Source organism: Chelonoidis abingdonii, chromosome 3, assembly GCF_003597395.2.
Source record: "Chelonoidis abingdonii isolate Lonesome George chromosome 3, CheloAbing_2.0, whole genome shotgun sequence".
NCBI lineage: Eukaryota > Metazoa > Chordata > Testudines > Testudinidae > Chelonoidis > Chelonoidis abingdonii.
In genome coordinates this window covers 46,780,505-46,803,399 of record NC_133771.1, presented here as the reverse complement: position 1 = coordinate 46,803,399, position 22,895 = coordinate 46,780,505, and the positions used below count along the sequence as shown (strand labels likewise).

The 22,895-nt window shown below is 40.5% G+C and overlaps 1 protein-coding gene across 3 annotated transcripts in view; it reads right to left on the bottom strand.

Annotated features, from left to right (window-relative positions):
- AGPAT5 (1-acylglycerol-3-phosphate O-acyltransferase 5) overlaps window positions 1-22,895 on the bottom strand; it is a 119,253-nt gene that overhangs the window by 41,395 nt on the left and 54,963 nt on the right. For all 3 annotated transcript variants that reach the window (XM_032772575.2, XM_075063717.1, XM_032772584.2), the window contains one exon: window positions 9,993-10,083. In XM_032772575.2, coding sequence (XP_032628466.1) covers window positions 9,993-10,083 — 91 coding nt within the window. The remainder of the gene's footprint in view (window positions 1-9,992; window positions 10,084-22,895) is intronic.

Genomic DNA, 22,895 nt, shown 5'->3' with positions numbered 1-22,895 from the left:
CTTGCTATCAAATCTGTTAGTTTTTAAACCTGTACAATTGCTTGAACATTGGATGAAGGACTGAAGTCATATTTGGCAGCAGGAATCTGACTTATACAGCAGAAAAATGGTTCATATAACTGATCATTCGAAGACTGATGTTCAAAAATCAGGGTTCTGCTGTATGGTTACATCTATTGATAAGGGATAAACTCTGCTGACAAGCTGGATAAGCTAGGTGCATTTTATCCACCTCGTAATAACACTTCTTTAATCCTACAATTTCTTCTCTCTACATAGTTAACAGCTTTGTTTTTAAAAGTTAAACAGAGAAAGATAGTTCTAAGTTACATATGGAAGAGGAAGCTCTTGCTAACCTGGGAGTCTCTTATATTATTAGGGTCACATACTCTCCCCTTTACAGGAATAGGCTGTAGAGAACTATGTCAATAACTATGCTAGAGAACTGATCAAGAGCGAGGTTACAAAAATATCACAGCTATTTCCAGGGGGTGAGTCAGCTGCTCTGTGGCAATTTCACATCTCCTGCTTCCAGTATCTTCAGATAAAGACATTGTCTGCTATCCAACCAATAAGATACACTTTACCAGACCCCCGCCCCCCCTCCCCCCACACACGGAAAACCATTTGTTAGGCCACAATCTTAAAATGAGTCTAGCATCATAAATTTATAAATCCCCAAGAACGGAACAAATATGCAACTTCCTGGCGGAGGGACTTTGGAGACAGAGGAGGAAGGTGAAGGGGGAACATCAAGGAAAAGTATGAAAACATGCAGACAAGTAGCAAGTGAAAGTTGTTTTGTTTCGTGAACTCTTAAATGCAAACCATGATGCAGAACGTACCGTATGTCAGATAGGCTATATAACACACCAAACCATCTCACTGCTGTGTTTGAAAGACACTTCTACTTTGGCGACAATGTCATTTTGTTCATGACTTTGGGACATCCAATGTAGGGCTGGACTTGCATTACCAGATATCATAGTTCAGGCCAACTAAACCTGTTTTCCCCATCTGTGGTCTACAAATGGCACCCAACTCTAGGCTCCTGGCTCCTCAGCCATCACTTCCCTTGGGCTCCTCAGCCATCACCTGCCCTCCTGACAGGTTTTTCCAGGCTCCACAGTTCCCTGCCCACATTATGATTTCCCCAGCAGGCCAGATTGACTAAACAGGCCAGCACTTGTGCTCTGCTTTCTCTTTTGAGCACTATGAACAATGTAACTGTCAGCAGTTACAAGTTACCATACAGCTCCTTGTTAGCAAGCACATTTATTTGTCAGGTGAAAGCACTGCAGAGAGAAAAATATTAATACAAATAAAAGAACCTACACACATGCTAATAAGCAGAGACGACCTGTACCTGCTGATGGGAGGCCCACAATTTAGTTTTGGCTGCCCCCTGAACAGCTTGAATCCCCCTCTGCCCCTTTCCCCCAGGAGACGTACCCTCAATCTCCCCTCTCAGAAAGCAGCAGCCCCTCCCTGCAGCTCCCAACTGTTGCTCCTGCCTCTTCCCACGGCACACAGCTTGCTGGTTCTGGCAGCTACTGGCAGAGAGGAGGGGTCTCGCTGCACCATGTGACCAAGCAGGGCTGGCAAACACTGGCAGAAGTCAGGGAGAGGGCACATGACCTCACATGCCCCCCCACATGTCGTCTGTTAATAAGCTTACTAAAGCTCACACCTGAACAGCTCTGGAAGGAGTCAGTCTTTCAAACTCCACCAAGGGTTTTTTCTGTGGTTACAAGTTCATAATAGCCTGAGCTCATAATTAGCACAACCATGAATGATTCGGTCTTTCCTTTATACAACTTGGGCCTTTGATCTTCAGGTTCCAAGAACAGGTGATCAGACAAAGTAGAATGTGAAGAATTACAAAGGAATCTTTCAAAACTGGGTGACTGGGCAACAAAACGGTAGATGAAATTTCAATGTTGATAACGAATTGGCCATTGTTGGAAGACTAGACACTGAGCTTGATGGACTATTGGTCTGAGCCAGGACTATCATTCTTATGTTCTTATGACAATGGTCCACACCTCAGGGAGCAGCTTCAAAAGGTTAGACTTTTTTTGCATAATTGGGGGTAGGAAATTTGCATTCACCTCCCCTTATAAAAGTTACATGAAACCTAGCCTACAATAACACATAACCTTTGCATTTAATACAATGGACTCTAAAGATACTTAAACTTAATTCAGTAAGGTTTTTCAAGGATATTGCAGGAAATTGCATATCTGTCACATCAGAACCCTACTGCTGATTAACAAATATACTTTATTTCTCCAGGGCTTGTTTTCTAAATTCTTCATGAGCCTGCTCATCTTCTCTACTATATATCAGTAATTTGATGACGGCAGGCAAAATTCATTGTACATAGTTGAAAGGATATACTCATAATGAAAAAATGGGTATTATGCTAAGAAAAAAAGAACATACTCAGGAATTGGCTAATTATGATAAATCTGAAGTTTTCAAATGTAGGCACCTAAAGCCAGACATCTAAAAAGTAGTCAGATTTTCAGCAGTGCCAAGAAAACATAGTTGCCAGTGGTTTTAATGGGAATTACTATTGCTTAACTCCCTCTGGGAGAAAAACCCCAAAACGGTTACCTACCTTTTTGTAACTGTTGTTCTTTGAGATGTGTTAATCATGTCCATTCCATTCTGGGTGTGAGTGCGCGCACATTAGTGGTTCTGGGACAGCAGATCTGGCCAGAGGGGCAGGTACGGCAGCGCGGCTACCGAAAGGTTCAATAAAGTTCCGAACCAGTGCAGGTGAAGCCATATGGGGGTTATTAGGATAATCTTCGCCCTGTCCTGCTTGATCTTCACTAGAACCGTGTGAATATACATTAAAGCCCCCACCCATGGGATGAGAAATGTGTCTGATAGGGAGCCACTGTCCATCCCCTGGATCAAACAGAACATGTGGCACGCACACCTAGAATGGAATCGACATGAGCAAGCACTCAAAGAAGAAAATCAGGTTACATAATGTAGATGCCTAAGTATGGAACCTTAGGTTAAACATTTTAGCCTTTGATTATGGCTTGGGATAACAATGTCCCCTCCTTATTACTGTCTCTTTTAGAACAAGCTAAAGAGAATGCCCCTATCCTACCCTGCCTGTGACACTAAACAATTCTAAAGGGTAGTGCTGTGTAACAACCCACCACAGTCAAGAATGCCATTTCTGCATTGCCTTCCCACCAATTTCAAGAGCTGGGACTCAAATGATAATTCAGGATATTAATACGAGTATTACAAACCCTTCTGGGTAAGATAGACTGCTGTTACTATATACTTCGTTTCTTTCCTTGCAGTTAACACTCAAAGCAGCAGGGCTTTCCCACAGCAAACCAACCCCAGACAAAACTGCTTAACATACCGTTGCCAGTATTAGACACCCCATGGAAAGAAACAAAGGACGCTAGTGAGCTCTTATGTTTTTTTTCCTCAGCATGACTCTCCAGTGTTTCCAATGCAACACAGGAATCACACTTTCAATTTATTCTACATCTTCCTCTCCATGTTTTGTGCTGCATTTATTATTTAATTTGCTCATATAAGAGTTCCAAATAATCATTTCTAGATATAAAAATATTGCAAATTATTTTAAACACAAACCAAAACCAGTGTCAGGACCTAATGAAGTCAATTGAAATATCACTTTCACAGACAATTTAAGATAAATGTTCGTACGTGCAGAATAAGATCAAATTGAAAGAGCAATCTCAATCAAGATATTTACATTTAAATAACATTTTAAAATAAATATTTTCAACTCTCTTCATTTAATAAATTAATTTTTATTTGCTGTGGGTATGAACATGCGTGCAAAAATGTGTCTAGTTTCTGGCATAGACATTTATAGAAAATTCCTGAACGTATTTTGCCAGGGAAGATTGTTTTGTCTCGGTTTGGTTATGGTAAGCCAAGTTTAATTTTTGACCATTTAAAAATATTAGACCATCATTTCAAAAGTTACTTTGAAATTTTAAGAATGGCCAGGCTCAAGTTCATTGCCATTTGTTTTCAAAACCTCTGAGTGCCGTTTATGAAATCTCGTGAATTTCATGTTTTACTAAACCTAATTGAATGTTGAAAGTGAGGTCCTGCTTTCCCGTTTGTGATGGTATAGGCCTAATCACTAAAGATAGATCACAATTAAACATGGTATCCATAGTGAAGTGTAGAGCAGCTACTAGCTTAGATGTAGAAGTGTAAAGAAAAAATGTATATATATTTTGTGCCTTTTACAGAAATATTCGTCTCCAGCAGAGGGCCAGTAATATGCTATAAAGGGTTTGTAGATTTTTACCAAAGAAGGCAGTAAACACTACTTCCACTACAAAGGACTAAATGATCAAATACTAAATCTAAATGAAAATACAATCCACACCTATATGTTATTGCTCCTCAGGCGCAACAACTCAAAACCTGTGACCAGTGCAGTCAACAATAAAAACTGAAAGCTGCTTAAGATGCTAGACCATTACCTAAAATACCAGTATACACATCATTGGGAAGAACAAATCAAAGACACTAACAAGCTAAACTGCTACAGATCATACACAGAACTATGACAACTAGGTAGCTGACTACCTCACCACAATGAAATGTGCTAAAGTAGGAAAGATTTTCCCCACCTGCAGAATCAGTGACCACAGACTGAAATATGGAATTCGTGGAAAGCGGGACGCAAAAACCATATTCTAAACCTGGAAAGGAGTGACTATGCATACAATGCGACAAAGGGGAAACCAAAAGGGACTTTCTACTCCAATACCCCAAATACAAAGAAATTTGTAAGAAATTTCCTCAAATTATCAGGAATCATAAAAAGACATATCATCAGAAAGTGATGAGGAAAACAACTGTGTGGGAGAAAGGAGATACGGCATTGTATTACACACAATCACCTACAACATGCCAAGAACAGACAATAAATGGATACAGAGGACCAAATCCAGACATAGTGTGTAACCCTATCATGGGTGGGTTGTGTCTGTCTCTGACAGATAGCTCAGGGCCTTGCACTCTGGCAAAACTTGCATAGATTATCATGCCTATAAGGTCTCTTGAATGGCATCAAGCTGAATGAAAGGTTCAACTGATTTCCCTCTCTCTACAGAACGTCCTCATTTCTCTTGAGTACTGCTGTATCATGCCTCACAGAAATCACATTTATATCTGGGGCTCATTAAATACTTCTTTCTGGAGAGCACATTTTTCGCTTCTGAAATGCACTGAATTGCATCAAGTATCTGATTTTGTTTTTAAAATGTTGACTATTCTTATTCCAACTAAAATGTAAGAGGTTGCCAGAACTTTCTGGCACCCATTGAATGTGAATAGTAAATATTTTTAGTTCCTTAGAGTTGATGTCACCTCAGTATTGAGTATAAAAGTATCTCACCATAATCGACATCTCAATAAAGTAATGCCTATATTTAGTATTTTGGAATACACTCATGTCTGGGATTTGCAATAGAGACTAAAGGAATTACAGTGGGATTTGGGTGCTTAACTTCTTTAAGCTCCTTTTAAAATCTCAGCCTATAATTTAAAAAGTGAAAAATAACAACACTTATCTCAGATCTTGAGGAGTAAAAGATTTTTAAAATCCAAAAAATGAATGTTTATAAACAACAGTGCTTCTATAGTTCTTTACATATTCAAAAGTATATCACAAGCACTGGGTGAAATCCTGTCCCAAATGAATTCAGTGGTTAAAACATTCATTGACTATTTCACCAATTGTCAAGAACAGTGCTTCCTCGCTGAAATATAAACAACAACAAAATGAACACATGGGGAATGTTTTTGAAAGCCTTTCTACTGACAAAATGCTAGTAGGCAATGTCATGGAGGTTGCTTCCCCTAGCTCAAAGTTACTTCTACTTCCGCTATAGTAGAAATAAAAAGTTAACTTCACAGCAGTCCATTAGGGTTCAGCACCCTACTCACTGGGGCTGAAGATCACAAAGCTGTCCCAGATCACAGAAAAAAGCTGTTTTTTGATACTTTAAAATCAACAGACCCGAACTATGAATTTGTATCCATCTTCATCCTTCCCTTTTCATATCTACAAATACTATCTATGGGATAGATTGTAGGCTATAAATTAACTCCTATTTGCACACACAGGTTTAAGGATGTGGAACAATTTATAATATTTTTCATCAGATATACAGGAATATTTGATTGTACTGTCTAATCAGTGTGTGTCCATCTCATTTTCTCCCCCCCAACAGGAATATTAATGCCCCCTAACTCCATCTTTAGCCTCCAGAAGTTTCTGGCATCCTTTGGATTTTTGTAAACAAAAAACCTGGCAGTAGACTCAATCGAGAACTTGGCAGAGTGCATTATGGCAATTTTCAAATCCAGTTCACTGAGCTCATTTTTCACGTTAAAGAACCCTGTTCTTTTTTCTGAGAGCACTGGGGTAAGGAGGATGCTCATTTTCCTCCCAGGGAAGTTTGGAATACAATCTTCAGTATCATCTTCTTCATACCCAGATTGCCACAAGGCAGAAACAATTCTATGCATCTCATTTGCTTCTGTTTTAGAAACAGGAGGCTTCCTAACCAAATCAGGCAGACAAGATCCCAAATGTCATGGTTCAGCAAATCATCACGTGGAAGTCTATTTAATAAAATTAAAATAAAAATAAATAAAAATCACCTCTTTGTTTCACCAGAGATCTCAACTGGCTTAAATTCTTTGTGTTTGATATTCTTCCATCTTATCCATGCACAGTTAAACTTATTTACAATTTCATAATGCATTATGCCATGGACATGTATTTGAGGTCAGTAACCTGCAAATCAAATCCTTGGATGTTCACCAAAGTATCTGATTTTTTTCCTCTACAGTCCCAAAACTATCTTGCAATCCAGACAATCTGAAAGTGTAGTCAGTGCAGCGTTTTTATAATTGATGTTTAACTAATATCAATAATCAGACAAAGCTACATATCAATCGTATACACCAAAGATTGTGGCGGCGGGGGAGGGGGAAATAAATTTATCCTGTTTTCAGAAAGCTTCTCCAGGGAATCAATTTGGCCTACAGAAGATAAAAATAGAGAAAGTTTTTCATACTTCTCACTTTGTAAAAGCAAAATTAACTTCTCAGGTATACTCAGAATCATGCTCAAAACAGTCAATGTTTCCAGAGCTCAGACACCAGTACAAAGTATGAAAGAACCGCGTTTTTCTGAGATCTAGGACAGCTTTGTGATCTTCAACAATTTTGTATATTCATATAGTAGTTACAGCAAACTTTTATGCTTTAGATCTCATCACTTCAACTTATTCTGAACAAATATTTTAAGAGAATTATATTCAATAAATTTGGTATCAAAATTTAAGTTTAACAAAAATAAACTTAAAAAACTATCATGAGAAATGTCTCGTCTTTTTATTCAAGTTTCAATTTTTTTTAAAGAAAAAAATAATCTCCTACAGTGTTTGCAACTCAAACATTGATGCATTGTGCTAGTGCATAAAAATCAAAGTGAAACTGACTGTAACAAAAGATAAAACTGACCAGACTATTTTTATTGTCTAAGTAAAACAAAGTTTAAAGAGTAGGTAATGAATTCTGAATTACTAAATTTTGGGAAATTACAAGAGAAAAAAAAAGGATGCTGCAAACAAAATGCACTATTTTCACAACTGTAGTTCATTTTTATTATATTTCATAACATATTAGTAAACTTTACTTTTAAGACTCTTTTCACTGTCATAAATGGAAGCAGGAACAAATCCACACTGAGCTATTATATCTTGGCTGAGGGGTTGAGGAAAGACCATTTTTTCCCCAACAAAAATGTGAGAATTAGAAAAATGCAGATGAGGAAGATTCTACTTTAAAAATGAAAGCATTTTATAGCTGTCAGGGTTCCTTCCCCACTCTGAACTCTGGGGTATAGATGTGGGGACCCGCACGAAAGACCTCCTAAGCTTATTTTTACCAGCTTAGGTCTTTCCCAAAGCACAAATTCCACCTTGAACAGTATGCTGCCACCACCAAGTGAATTAAACAAACATTCAGGGAGGGCGACTTGGAGTTCTACCTTCCCCAAATATCCCCTCAAGTCCCTACACCCCTTTTCCTAGGGAGGCTTGAGAATAATATCCTCATCAATTGGTACAGGTAAACACAGACCCAAACCCTTGGATCTTAAAACAATGAAAAATCAATCAAGTTCTTAAAAGAAGAATTTTAATTAAAGAAAATCGGGATGGTAAGTACTTTACAGAATAACAAAAGATTCAAGAACACTGAGGATCTCTCCTCTGGGCAAAACCTTAAAAGTTATAAAACCAGGGATAAACCTCCCACTTAGGGGAATTCACAAGCTAAAACAAAAGGTAATCTAAAGCATTTCTTTTCTGCTATTACTTACTATTTCTGCAAGACTAGATGCTTAGTTCAGATATATTTAAGAAGATGTAAATTCCCTGCACGGTTTCTTGGCTGGCTCTGAGAGAGACAGACCCAAAACCTTCCCCCCACAGATTTGAGGGTATCTTCTCCCCTTATCGGTCCTTTTGGTCAGGTGTCACCCAGGTTATCTGAACTTCTTAATCCTTTACAGGTAAAAGAGGAATTAACCCTTTACAGGGTAAAGAGGGATTTTATGCTACCCTTAGCTGTATGTTTATGACAATAGCTTAGAAATATTTATATTAAAATGATCAAATTTTAGTATTTTTAAACAAGAGTTTCTCTTAAGATTTAGAACAACAACAGAATATATCACTCAGAAGGTGCTGGAATAGATAAACAGATAGAATGAAACATCACAGCCCATGAAAAAACCATCATAAAGTGACAAAATAGCAGAAATATAATTAAGACCAGGAAAAAATATCACTAACACCCGTTATTCATTTTCAACAGGAAACTGAAGAGATGTATACATTATGACTTAAACATGCACACAACACACACATTCCATTCTTCCTGAGAAGCAGGAAAAAAAATTATATCCCTTTGGGCTAAAATTAACAAAAGTTCAATAGCCTGACAATATCAGCATGCTGACTCACATACTTCTGAATTCAACTCAGTGTCACAGAAATGACTTTCTGAGAACCATTGTTGTATTTTTTATTTCACTTCTGATCAACAGGAAAAAAAAAAATGAAAAAAGACAAACAAAACCCAGGAAATGCATTCTCCCAACAGCTATGCTTAGAAGTATAAACATTTTGAGATGTTGACTCCTGCCTTCAACTGGCTCATGATGCCAGCTTCCAATGCCTACTTATTAAATTTTCAAACAAGGAGCTTCATGCTTTTTCCCTTGCTTTCCCTGCCCACGTGCGAGGAGCGCCCCATAAACTTCTGCCAAACTAACTCATTATCCTCCTTCAAACTCTCCTCTGTCATAATGCCTACAAAAACCTCAACAGTTAGATGACTGGTGCGCTGTTTGAAAATGGACACAGGTTTGTACAAACAAACATACATTAAAACTTCAAAAAGTAAACTACTTCTTTATTAAAAATCATCAGCAAATGAATAATGACAAGATAAAAATGGTAGCTGATTTTGTTCTTCTTTCATATGGCTTGGGTAGGTAGCAACAACTACAAATTTATGAGGAAGTATAATCATCGCTACGTTCACTTGAAGGTCGGTAAAATGACATCCAGTGGCCAACTGACGACATTGGTATGTTGGTGGATTTGTACAAAATACAGAGCACAAGAAAACCCAGCAGTTAACAAAGGCAGCACACAAAGGTTGTAATTTTGTTAAGAATGATTTATGGAGTGGACAAACTTAATTCCTAATTCAAATCAGAAGATATTTGAAGTAATCTTTTATGTTACAAAATACAAAAAAAAGTCTCCCTCGTTCTCTATCTCACTCATATACACACAAACACATACATGTGATGTTATAAAACAATAATGTTCTCTCCCTCTTCATTCACCAAAATTCTTTGAAGTTTGGCTTACCTTCTTTATCAGCAAATAACTGACTATCTGCAATGACTTTTGGCATCTCTGGATTGTAACGAGTTCCCTCTGGAAAAATCACAAGATACATCTGTGGGATTTAAAAAAATATATATGCACATATTTTGTAAAATCAGACATAGCAGATAATTTCTGAAAACATTAATACAATTTTGGCCTTACACATGAGATTAACATCACATGCCAGACACAGTTGCAAGTATTGGAAGAAAATCAACACTCATTACAAAGCTCTAGGAGGCTCACTTTTAACTATGTCACATACATAGCTGGTTCATTTGCAATCCTACAGTTTAGGGTTTAAAACTATTTTCAGTCATTAACCCAATTTTCAGGGTTTTATAAGTCTGCAGTAAAAAGCCCATTAGGTGATTTAACAAATTTTAAGAGGCAAGATAAAAAAGCCACATACCAAAAGGAAGATTAGGAAATCAACCGAGGAAATAAACAGTATGAGCAGCTGAGGTTAGAACAAAATTCTTGTTCTCATGTAATAATCTTTACTAATATAGATAGTATTCAAGTTGAAATACAGTGGCAGAATGAACTTTAAATATAAAGTGTTTACTCTTTTCCCTTGACATATCACAGGGGATCTAAACTGGATTTTCTGCTTTACCACTGATGTTATTTTTAACTTAACTGTCTTCACTATGTTAAACTTTATCTCAGACCCCATAATCACCAGAAGGTCTATTAGTTGACCAATATAAATTCCACAGTGTTACATGACAATGCTCCATACCCTTGATTGGATTTTCATTAAAAATATACATAATATGTATTGGAAATGCCATGCTGTAGCAAATGTTAACTAGCATGAAATTAAACATGATTTGATTTTATTCAGTGTAAAATCATGTCAGCCAGTTGTGGTTAACCCAAACAGCTGATTTCTCTGGTGTCATAGCAGAGGTGGGTCTTGTGGAAAACGATCTGAAGAAAGAAAAAAGGTAGTGGCTTTGTAGATAGTGAAAGGAAGGTGTTCCATACATAAGAGCAGCGAAGAAGTAGTTACAGAGAGGTTAGAGTGAAAAGACGACATCTGAGAAGACAAGACCGGCATCTGTGGAATGAAGTCTTTGGAGGGACAAGGGATGTGATAAGTGACAGGAATGGACCATTATCGAAGGTCAAAGTTATGAAGAGCCCTAAATGGTAGGAAAAGAAGCTTAAGATTTATGCAGTGGAACTTAGTGAGCAAGTGGAGATGATATGGTCAGGGCAACATGCAAAAATCTTAGTAGCTACATTTTAAACTAACTGGAGGGAGCAACTTGGGTGGTTTGCAAAAGTGTAGAGAAAGAGGCAACATCTTGATTGTCATGAGAAAGATCTGAATAAGAAAAATTCAGCTGCATGGACAGAGAAGAAAATAGGATGGAATTTAAAGGCTGTAGACAAAACAGTGACAGGATTTGGACACAGCCTGGATGTGTAGAGGAAGAGAGGGAGGAGTCAAAGATGACACCAGTCCAGAATGACAGGGAGTAGAGTGGTCATAGCGCACAGGGGTTCTCAAACTGGGGGTCGGGATCCCTCAAGGGGTTGCGAGGTTATTACATGGGGGGTCGCAAGCTGTCGGCCTCCACCCAAAACCCACTTTGCCTCCAGCATTTATAATGATGTTAAATATATAAAAAAGTGTTTTTAATTTATAAGGGGAGGTCGCACTCAGAGGCTCACTATGTGAGGAGTCCCCAGCACACAAGTTTAAGAACCACTGTCACAGCATCATAGGACTGGAAGGACCCTCGGTAAGTCATCTAGTCCAGTCCCCTGCACTGAGGCAGGACTAAGTATTAGGCCATCCCTGAGAGGTGTTTATCTAACCTGTTTTTAAAAACCTCCAAATCTCAGATATTCACACATTCACAACCTCCCTGGGTAATTTGTTGCAGTGAATAACTACCCTTACAGTTAGGACATTTCTTCCTAATGTGCAATCTAAATCTCCCTTGCTGCAATTAAAGCCCCTTACTTCTTGTCCTCTCCTCAGTGGATAAGGACTACAATTTATCACCCCTCCTTTTTATAAGGATCTTTTACATACATTAAGATTATGTCCCATCTCAGTCCTTTTTCCTCCAGACTAACCACACACCATGTTTTCAGTCTTTCATTAGAACACAAGAACTGTCATACTGGGTCAGACCAAAGGTCCATTTAGCCCAGTATCCTGCCTTTCTGGCCAATGCCAGGTGCCCCACAGGGTATGAACAGAACAGGTTCAAGTGATCCATCCCCTGTCGCCCATTCCCAGCTTCTGGCAAACAGAGCCTAGGGACACTATCCCTGTCCATCCTGGCTAATAGCCATTGATGGACCTATTCTCCATGAACTTATCTTGTTCTTTTTTGAACCCTGTTATAGTCTTGGCCATCACATCCTCTGGCAAGGAGTTCCACAGGTTTACTCCACATTGTGTGAAAAAATATTTCCTTTCGTTCATTTTAAACCTGCTGCCTATTAATTTCATTTGGAGACCCCTAGTTCTTGTGTTATGAGAAGGAGTAAACAACACTTCCTTATTTAATTTCCCCATACAAGTCATGACTTTATAGACCTCTATCATATCCCCCCTTAGTAGTCTCTTTTCCAAGCTGAAAAGTCCCAGTCTTATTAATCTCTCCTCATATGGCACCTGTTCCATACCCCTAATCATTTCTGTTGCCTTTTTCTGAGCCTTTTCCAATTCCAATATATCTTTTTGAGATGAGACGACCACATCTGCATGCAGTATTCAAGATGTGGGCATACCATGGATTTATAGTGGCAATATGATATTTTCTGTCTTGCTAACTATCCCTTTCTTAATGATTCCCAACATTCTGTTCACTTTTTTGACTGCCACTGCACTTTGAGTGGATATTTTCAGAGAACTATCCACAGTGACTCCAAGATCTCTTTCTTGAATGGTAACAGTTAATTTAGAACCTTTCATTTTATATGTATCATTGGGACTATGTTTCCCAATGTGCATTACTTTGCATTTATCAACACTGAATTTCATCTGCCATTTTGTAACCCAGTCACCCAGTTCTGTGAGATCCTTTTGTAGCTCTTTGCGTCTGCCTGGGACTTAACTATCTTGAGTAATTTTGCATCATCAGGAAATTCTTCAACTTCATTGTTTACCCCTTTTTCCAGGTCATTTATGAATATATTAAACAGACTGGGCCCAGTATAGACCCCTGGGGAACACCACTATTTACCTCCGTCCATTCTGAAAACTGACCATTTAATTCCTACTCTTTGTTTTCCATCTTTTAACCAGTTACCAATCCATGAGAGAATCTTCCCTCTTATCCCATGACACTTACTCTGCTTAAGAGCCTTTGGTGAGGGACCGTATCAAGCGCTTTCTGAAAATCTAAGTACACTATATCCATTGGATCCCCCTTGTTCACATGCTTGTTGACCCCCTCAAAGAATTCTAGTAGACTGGTGAGGCATGATTTCCCTTTACAAAACCCCCGCTAACTCTTCCCCAACAAATTATGTTCATCTATATGCCTGACAATTTTGATCTTTACTATAGTTTCAACCAGTTTGCCTGGTACTGAAGTCAGGCTTACTGGCCTGAAATTGCCAGGACCACCTCTAGAGCACTTTTAAAAAATTGGCATCACATTAGCTTTCCTCCAGTCATTTGGTACAGAAGCTGATTTAAATGATAGGTTACAGACTATAGTTAGTAGTTTTTCAGTTTCACATTTGAGTTCCTTCAGAACTCTTGGGTGACTACCAGCTGGTCCTGGTGACTTATTACTGTTTAGTTTATATGCTTGTTCCAAAACCTCCTCTAATGACACCTCAATCTGGGACAGTTCCTCAGATTTGTTACCTGAAAAGAATGCCTCAGGTTTGGAAATCTCCCTCACATCCTCAGCCATGAAGACTGATGCAAAGAATTAATTTAGTTTCTCTGCAATGGCCTTTTCTTTGTGTGCTCCTTTAGCAACTTGGTCATCCAGTGGCCCCACTGGTTGTCTAGCTGGCTTCCTGCTTCTGATGTACTTAAACATTGTTTTACTATTACTTTTTGAGTCTTTGGCTAGCTGTTCTTCACATTCTTTTTTGGCCTTCATAATTATAATTTTACATTTTATTTGCTAGAGTTTATGCTCCTGTGATAAATGAAGCGGGGGTAGCTCCCTTTTATGGACACCCAGCCAGCCAGTTAGCTGTAAAATCCCTCTTGGTGTCTGTTTTTTCCTTGCTTTACCTGTAAAGGGTTAACAAGCCCACAGATAAAAGAAAAGGAGTGGGCATCTCACCAAAATAGCCAATAGGAAGGCTAGAACTTTTTAAAAGTGAGAAAGAAGCTTTCCCTTTGTAGCTGTTGTGTGTCTCCAGGAAAGAGGGGAGCAGAGGGCAGCAGGAATGCTGTGTAAAGTTTTAAGCCAGGTATGAGATCATACCTAGAATTACTTATTTGAACCCTCCCAAATATGTTAGTAAATTAGGAATGTTTAGATAGATACAATCAGGTTTATTTCTTTATACTGGCTTGTGGATCTCCTCTGTGCTAACCCCTGATGCTTTTTTTTGCTTGTAACCTTTAAGCTAAACCACAAGTAAGCTACTTCGGGTGCTTAATTTTTGGAATTGCTCTTTTAAAATCTAGAAAAAACTAAGTTCCTGATGTATTTTTTTTCCTTTTTGTTTTTAATAAAATTTACCTTTTTAAAGAACAGGATTGGATTTTTCGTGTCCTAAGAGGTTTGTGCATGTTGTTTGATTAGCTGGTAGCAACACATAATTTTCTTTGTTTTCTTTCTCAGCTCTTCCCCAGAGTGGGGAGTGAAAGGGCTTGAGGGTACCCCACAAGGAGGAATTCCCAAGTGCTCCTTCCTGAGTCTAAGCATTGAGGGTTTTTTTGCATTTGGGTGGTGGCAGCATTTACCAAGCCAAGGTCAAAGAAAAGGTGTAACCTTGGAGTTTAATACAAGCCGGGAGGGGTAAGTATGAATTTTTAAAATCCTTTCGGACCCAACCTTCTTCACTCAAAGTGCCAGAGTGGAGATTCAGCCTTGACATGGTGGCAGAGTGGTGGGATAGTTTTGAACCAGAAGCACAGACCTCAGGATTTTAAAAGGACACATTTTTCCTGTTAGCTGCTTGAAAGCCAGAGGAGTTTCCCTCCTCCCCCTCTTTCTTTTCTTTTATTTGCTGCCTGAGGGGAAACAGGCTCGCAAAGGGATCAGCCTGCAAAGCCAGAGAGTCCAACAAGCCATTTTTTTTTCTTCTCTATCTTCTTGACAATGAAATAGTTAAGCTAGCATAGGGCAGCCCTGTGTATGAAGTTGAGGTCAGGCACAGAAACCTTAGAAAAACCAGTCTTCCCAAAGTGGCACGCCACAGAGAAGACAGACCCAGATCAAGTCCAGACACCCAGCTCCATGACAGAAATGAAGGGAGGGGATGGAGGACCAGGAACTTCCCAGGAGGAAAGGGTCAGCCCTCCCTCGACCAAGATCCAGGTGCCAAACTGGAGGGATGCCCTTAATCCAGACCAAGTTCTGACTGAAGAAGACAAGGATATTTCTTCCTACAGACGATGCACTTGGAAGCGGAGGAGAGGAGCCAGGTGAAGCGCTTGGAGGCAGAAATGCAGGCAAAGCTGTTGGAGGAGGAGCTAGAGCTGCAGTGCTTAGAGCTGGAAAGGGCTAAGCTGGGTCCACCAGGTAACCCTAACAATCCTTTTCCAGGTACAGCTCCCCGTTCCAAGAAATTCCCCACATTCAAGGTAGGCGATGATAAAGAGGCCTTCTTAGAAAATTTCAAAAGGTCCTGCCTTGGGTACAACACCCCTATAGATCAGTATATGGTGGAGTTGGGGCTGCAAATCAATGGACCCTTAGCAGAGGTGGCTGAAATGCCTAAAGAACACATGAACGAGTATGAACTTTTTAAACAAAAGGCCAGAATTAGAATGGGGCTAACAGCCGAGCATGCCTGTAGGTGGTTCAGAGCCCTATAGTGGAAATCAAATGTGGCACTTTCCCAACACATCTGCTACACTGTAAAAAATTGAGATGCCTGGCTATGAAGAGGAAGTGTTAAATCTCTGGAAGATCTGTCTCTCTTAATGCAGCAGTTCATAGAGGGTGTTCCTGAGGAAATAGAAAGGTACATCCTAGATGAAAAGCCCAAAACTGTAATTGAGGCAGGGGAGATCGGAACCAAATGGGTGGAGGTGGCTGAGAAGAAAAAAAGCTAGTAGGAGTTGATGTGGATACCAGAAGGGACAACCCGAGGTGACACCCCACCATCGGAATCAGCCCAAAGCCCCCCGTCACAGCCAGGGAGACCCCAGATGCCTTGTTGTCCCATCACCCCTCTCCTACCACCCACCTCACCCCAGCCCACAGTCAGCTGGAGGATGCTTTAAATGTAATGAGCTGGGGCATGTGAAGGTCAACTATCCCAAGAGCACCAGCCGACTACAACTCATTACCCTGGAGTCCCACCAAGAGCCTTCAGAACCAGATGTCTTGCAAATACCCCTACAGCGAAGGGAAGCTGAGTGTAGGCAGGAGGAAGATTACTGAGTGGAGAGACACTGGAGCACAGGTGTCAGCTATTCACCAATCCCTGATGGATCCCAAATTCACTGACCCAGAGTCCCAAATGACAGTGCAACCCTTTAAGGCCAACTCTTTTAACTTGTCTACAGCCAAGTTGCCTGTCCAGTACAAGGGCTGGTCAGGGATATGGACTTTTGCAGTCTACAATGATTATCCCTTTCCCATGTTGCTGTGAGAAGACTTAGCCAACCATGTGAGGCTAACAAAAAGAGTGGGGATGGTGACCCGCAGCCAGGCTAAACAGGTCTCCACACTTAACTCCATTCCTGAGCCTCCTACAGGAACGCAATCAGAGATGGTGGAATGGAACTCCAGGCCAGAGTCCGTGGCAATTGTTGTAAATCCAGTTCCTGGAATCCAGCCAAAACCAACCCAAGGATCGGAACTGGTGGAGCAGTCAGCACCAGATCCCGTGCTTGCAACCCCACCAGAGTCATGTGAGCCAGCACCAAAGGGCGCCACAGAGCCTGCACCTGCAGCAGCAGCTAGACCAGTGCAAGAGACTGAACCAGAGCCTGAAATACCATCTAATGCATCAGCGGAGAGTGGTTCACAGTCAGTGGAAACAACCCCATCACCTGCATCGCTCCCATTGAGACCAGGCCCAAGTCCACAACCCAGAGAGGAATCAATGTGTCTAGTATCAAGGGAACAGTTCCGACAGAGCAGGAAGTGGATGAGCGACACAAGGGAGCTTGGATTGCGGCATGGAGCGACCCACTGCCTCTCAGCTCTTCTAACAGGTCCAGGTTTGTTATAGAAGGATGACTCTTATACAAGGAGACATTCTGGTGGGTAGAAGGAGAACTGGCATCCTCAGAGACAGCTGGTAGTTCTAACTAAGTATAGGGAAAAGCTCTTGAGCTTAGCCCACGATCATCCTAGTGGCCATGCGGGGGTGAACGGGACCAAGGACTGTTTGGGGAAGTCATTCCACTGGGAGGGAATGGGCAAGGACGTTTCTACCTATGTCAGGTCTTGTGAGGTGTGCCAGAGGGTGGGAAAGCCCCAAAGCCACGTCAAGGCCCCTCTCCAGCCACGCCCCATCATTGCGGTTCCATTTCAGCGTGTAGCTGTGAATATTCTGGGTCTTTTCCCTAAGAAGTCACCCAGAAGACAGCTGTACATACTGACCTTCATGGATTTTCCCACCCGATGGCCGGAAGCAGTAGTTCTAAGCAGCACTAGGGCTAAAAGTGTGAGCCAGGGTAGGCTGACCCTCTGACATCCTTATGGATTTGGGAACTAACATCCCGGCAGGGAACATGAAATGTCTTTGGGAAGTTCATGGGGTGAACCACTTGGTTGCCACCCCTTACCACCATCAAATGAATGGCCTAGTGGACAAGTTTAATGAGACTTTGGGGGCCATGATACGTACATTCGTGAATGAGCACTCCAATGATTGGGACCTAGTGTTGCAGCAGTTGCTCTTTGCCTACGGAGCTGTACTACATCCCAGTTTGGGATTTTCACACTTTGAACTTCTTTATGGCTGCGAAGTTAAGGGGCCATTACAGCTGGTGAAGCAGCAAGGGGAGGGGATTACATCTTCTCCAGAAACTAACATTTTTGACTTTGTAACCAACCTGCAAAACACCCTCAAAGACTCTCTAGCCCTTGCTCGAGAAAACCTACAGGACGCTCAACAAGAGCAAAAGGCCTGGTATGATAAACATGCCAAAGAGAGTTCGTTCGGAGTAGGTGACGAAGTCATGGTCCTGAAAACATTCCAGGCCAATAAGATGGAAGCGTCGTGGGAGGGGCCATTTATGGTCCAAGAGCACCAGAGAGCCTACCCTAAAACCAAAAGTATGCCATGTTAATTAAAGCCCTTTTATTCCCAAGGGATCAAGGTTCTCCAGTTTACAGCCCAGGAGAGAGATGACACTGAGTGGCCCGAAGGAGTTTACTATAAAGGAAAAAGCAACGATGGCATAGAAGAGGTAAGTCTTTCCATCACCCTTGGGTGTAAGCAGCGACAGCAAATCCAGGAGCTGTGCACCAGCTTCGCGTCAGTGTTTTCAGCCACCCCAGGACGGAGAGAACAGGAGTACCACTCCTTTGATACAAGTGATGCTCGCCCAATTAGAGTCCAACCCTACTGGATGGCTCCTCAAGCCAAAACCGCAATAGAAAGGGAAATCAATTACATGTTACAGATGGGTGTAATCTGCCCCTCTGAGAGCACATGAGCCTCTCCAGTGGTTCTGGTTCCCAAACCAGATGAGGAAATCCGCTTTTGTGGGGACTACTGTAAGCTAAATGCTGAAACTTGCCCAGAAAACTATCCAATGCCACGTACAGATGAGCTATTGGAGAAACTGGGACGTGCCTAGTTCATCTCCACCTCAGACTTAACTAAGGGGTACTGGCAAGTGCTGCTAGATGACCCTGCCAAGGAAAGGTCAGCCTTCATCACCCATGCAGGGCTTTATGAATTTAATGTGCTCCCTTTCAGACTGAGAAATGCACCCACCATCTTCCAGAGATTGGTAGATAACCTTCTGGCTGGATTTGGGGGAATTTGCAGTCACCTACCTTGATGATGTGGCTATACTCTCAGATTCATGGGCAGAACACCTGGAACACCTCCAAGCTGTCTTCCAGTGCATAAGGGAGGCAGGATTTAGAATTTGGATTTGTTCTTGATGGTTAGCGAGAGAGAATACAGGCTACCTTTTCAGGAAACAAGTTAAGATTCACAGTTTGCAGTTAGGACCAGAGCCAGTGGTCAACTTTATTTATAAATTAGCATATTGAGTAGATCAGTAATTGCCGAAGAATATTGAATACTAAAGTAATTTTTTCAGTCACTTTTCTGACTGCAACAACACTAATGCACACGTTGCAGTAATATTAAAAAAATAGTAATAATGGCCCTATTTCATGGTGATATGATTATAAAGCTACCCTACAAATTCTTGTGAAAACAGTTATTGCTCTTATGATGCGAGTGCAAAATTTTACAATTATATCAGAAATAGCTGATTGCGAAGTAGCACAATTTAATACTTTTGCGGTTGGGTTTTCCATTATTTCCCTTTTGCACAGGTACTTAAACGCTTTGCCTATTAAAAATAAAAAGACATGATACTGGCACAGCTGACTATCCATTTCAATGTGGGTTTAGCAAGCAAAAGTGAAATTTCCTGAAAGAACACGGCAATTTAGTAGTTGATAATTTCCAAATTCTAGCAAGAAGTTTTAGCTTACTATACTGTGAGAATTTCTAACACGTCTAAAAATCAAATTCCAGCTCTTGAAAGAAAGCTCTTCTGGCACATGCTATCTGGAAAGAACAAAACTACTCTGAGCAGCAGAGACATGAATGGGCAGTTTATCTTTGCAGCAGTTTAATACAGGAGGCAGTGAGGAGGTCAATTTTTTTCCCGTTTTACTCAAGTGTTTTTTTTTTTTTTTAAGAATGAAAAATGAAGGGGACCACATGACATGAGGTAGTAAAAATATATATATGTAACCAAAAGCTGCACTAAACTAAGAGCTGGTCTGCCTCAACTCCAATCCTGTCTTCCTTGAACTCTCAAGTTTCATTGTTAATGGGAGCAGGCATTATCCAGAAACCCTAAACATTAATCATTTTGATTCTTTTGTTAAAACTATAGGTGAAAATGATAAATAATAAAGTGATCCCAAGTACAGAGTCCCCCATCTCTCTCAATCTGCAAACAACCTTTTCCCTGACAGTTAAAGAAATGAATAAGATAAGATTTTTTAGAAACACTAAATAAAAGGATTTATTTTTTGCATGTTGTCACACTGCTTTTCTGCCCTGACTGCAGCATCAGGTAAACAAATAATTATTCTGGAATGTCTGCCATTATTTGTCATGTCAAGGTTAATATCTATGCTTGTGCTAAATTCAGTGGCACATAAACTCTGTCTGACTAAAAGATATTCCATTAAAAACACAATTTGTTGTCTTGTGGACATATCATGTTAGATTTCAGAATTACCAAGTATCTACATCAATAGTGTTAAGTACATAAAGCTATCACTTTCTTGTTTCAATACAGTAACTGTAGATTAAAGGGTATTTACAACATCTATATTTAAACTATTCTCAGATAAAGTAGATAATGGAAACTTAAGTCTTCCCTGAAATAATGACTCAGTAGCACTGCTTCTTTTATCTTAACAGACATGAGCATTTGGTTTAGTAAGTATCTTGACAGTTCTATTTCAGTCTGGTAAACTCACACTCTCTTCTTTGGTTGGAAAGAAGTTGATAAAACAATACACCAATTTTTATGTTGGCTACGCTCATCAGTTCATCCCAAAACCATCGTTGAAATGCTGGAACAGTCCCAATTTCACTTGAAAAAGGTTTTCAAAAGTTCACTAAGAACAGTTGCATGAGTAAGTGCTACTCAGTGTAACAAAACTTTGTAGAACAATGCCTTCTGTCAACATTTTGAGATTGGGTCAGGGAACATCTCAGTCTCAGACTTTAAGGCCAGAAGGGACCATCATGATCATCTAGTCTGACCTCCTGCACATTGCAGGCCACGGTACCTCACCTACCTACTTCTGAAACCCATAACCTCTGGCTGAGCTACTGAAGTCCTCAAATCTTGATGTAAAGACTTCAAATTATACAGAATCCACCATTTACTCTAATTCAAACCAGCAAGTGACCTGTGTTCCATGTAGCAGAAGAAGGCAAAAAAATTCCAGATCCCTGGCAAACTGACCTGAGGGAAAATTGCTTCCTGACCCCAAATGTGGTGATCAGTTAGACCCTGGGCACCGGGGAAAGAATTTTCTGTAGTAACTCAGAGCATTCCTCACTGACTATTCCATCTCTGGCTATTGGAGACATTTGCTACAGCAAATGCAGACAGGCCATATGCCACTGTAGGCAACCTCACCATCCCATCCCATCCATAAATGTAACAAGCTCAGACTCGTAACTGGTTCGGTTTTTTTGCCTCCACTTGGAAGGCTGTTCCAGAACTTCATTCCTGATGGGTAGAATCTTTCAACTAATTTAAAGCCTAAACTTGTTGATGGCCAGTTTATATCCATTTGCTCTTGGGTCAACACTGACCCTTAACTTAAATAACGCCTCTCCCTCCCTGGTATTTATCCTTCTGATGTATTTATAGAGAGCAGTCATATCTCCCTCAGCCTCTCTTTTTGCTTGGCTAAAGAAGCCAAATTTCTTAAGTTTCCTCTCATAAGTCAGGTTCTCCAGTCCTCTGATTATCCTAGTAGCATCTGTTCCAGTCGGAACTCAACTTTCTTAAACATGAGAGACCAGAATTGCACACAGTATTCCAGATAAGGTCTCACGAGTGCCTTGTACAATGGTAACAATGCTTCCCCTTCTCTACAGGAAATACATCCTAGGTTTGCATTAGCCTTTATCATGGCTGGAGTAACTGGGGAAGGGCGGATTGTCTGTGGGGTGTGACAGTTCATTAAGGCTTACAAATGGATCCTGAGCCCCAAAAGGTTGAGAACTCCCGCTTTATATCAATAAAAAGATCCCAGAAGTGAATAGAGAGCCAGCGAATCAATTGGAGCTGTCATAAATAGATAGCTAAGGGTTAATGTTTCTTTTACCTGTAAAGGGTTAAAAAAGGGAACCAAACACCTGACCAGAGGACCAATCAGGAAACTGAGTCTTGGGGGTTCCCCAGGGAAGGTTTTGGGGGCTCAAGTGTACCAGGCACAGATTCCTGGTTGGTGGCAGCGAGATAAGATCCAAGCTGGTAATTAAGCTCGGAGGTTCATACTAAGCAACCAGATTTTGGACGCTAAGGTTCAGACTTGAGAAAGAGGCTTATGATATGGTGGCAGCGACATGGGAAGTAAGAATCCAGAAGCCAGTAGGAATATTCTTTTTCTTTTTCCCTGCTACGGGTTTTAAGCAGAGAGAAAGGGTTTGGTTTTAAAAGGAGCCAGAGAGAAATTTTTTTTTTCTGTTTCTCTTCTGCTCAGCTTGGCTTGCATTTTTAGCAAGGAGACATTAAGGGTCTTTTGTTGAACAATAGAAGCCCAATTGGAAATTAAGTACCCAGCAATACACACATGCAAATAAACTGGTTTTTCTAGTAAAACAGTAGCCAGAAGAAGAAAAAAGGACAACGATTGCTAGGCACTGTTGCCAGGAGAACCTAACAAGAGAGCCAGCAGTTCAGACAATACACTTCGCCTTCCCCCTCAAAAATCCAGTTTCCTGATTGGTCCTCTGGTCAGGTGTTTGGTTCCCTTTGTTAACCCTTTACAGGTAAAAGAAACATTAACCCTTAGCTATCTATTT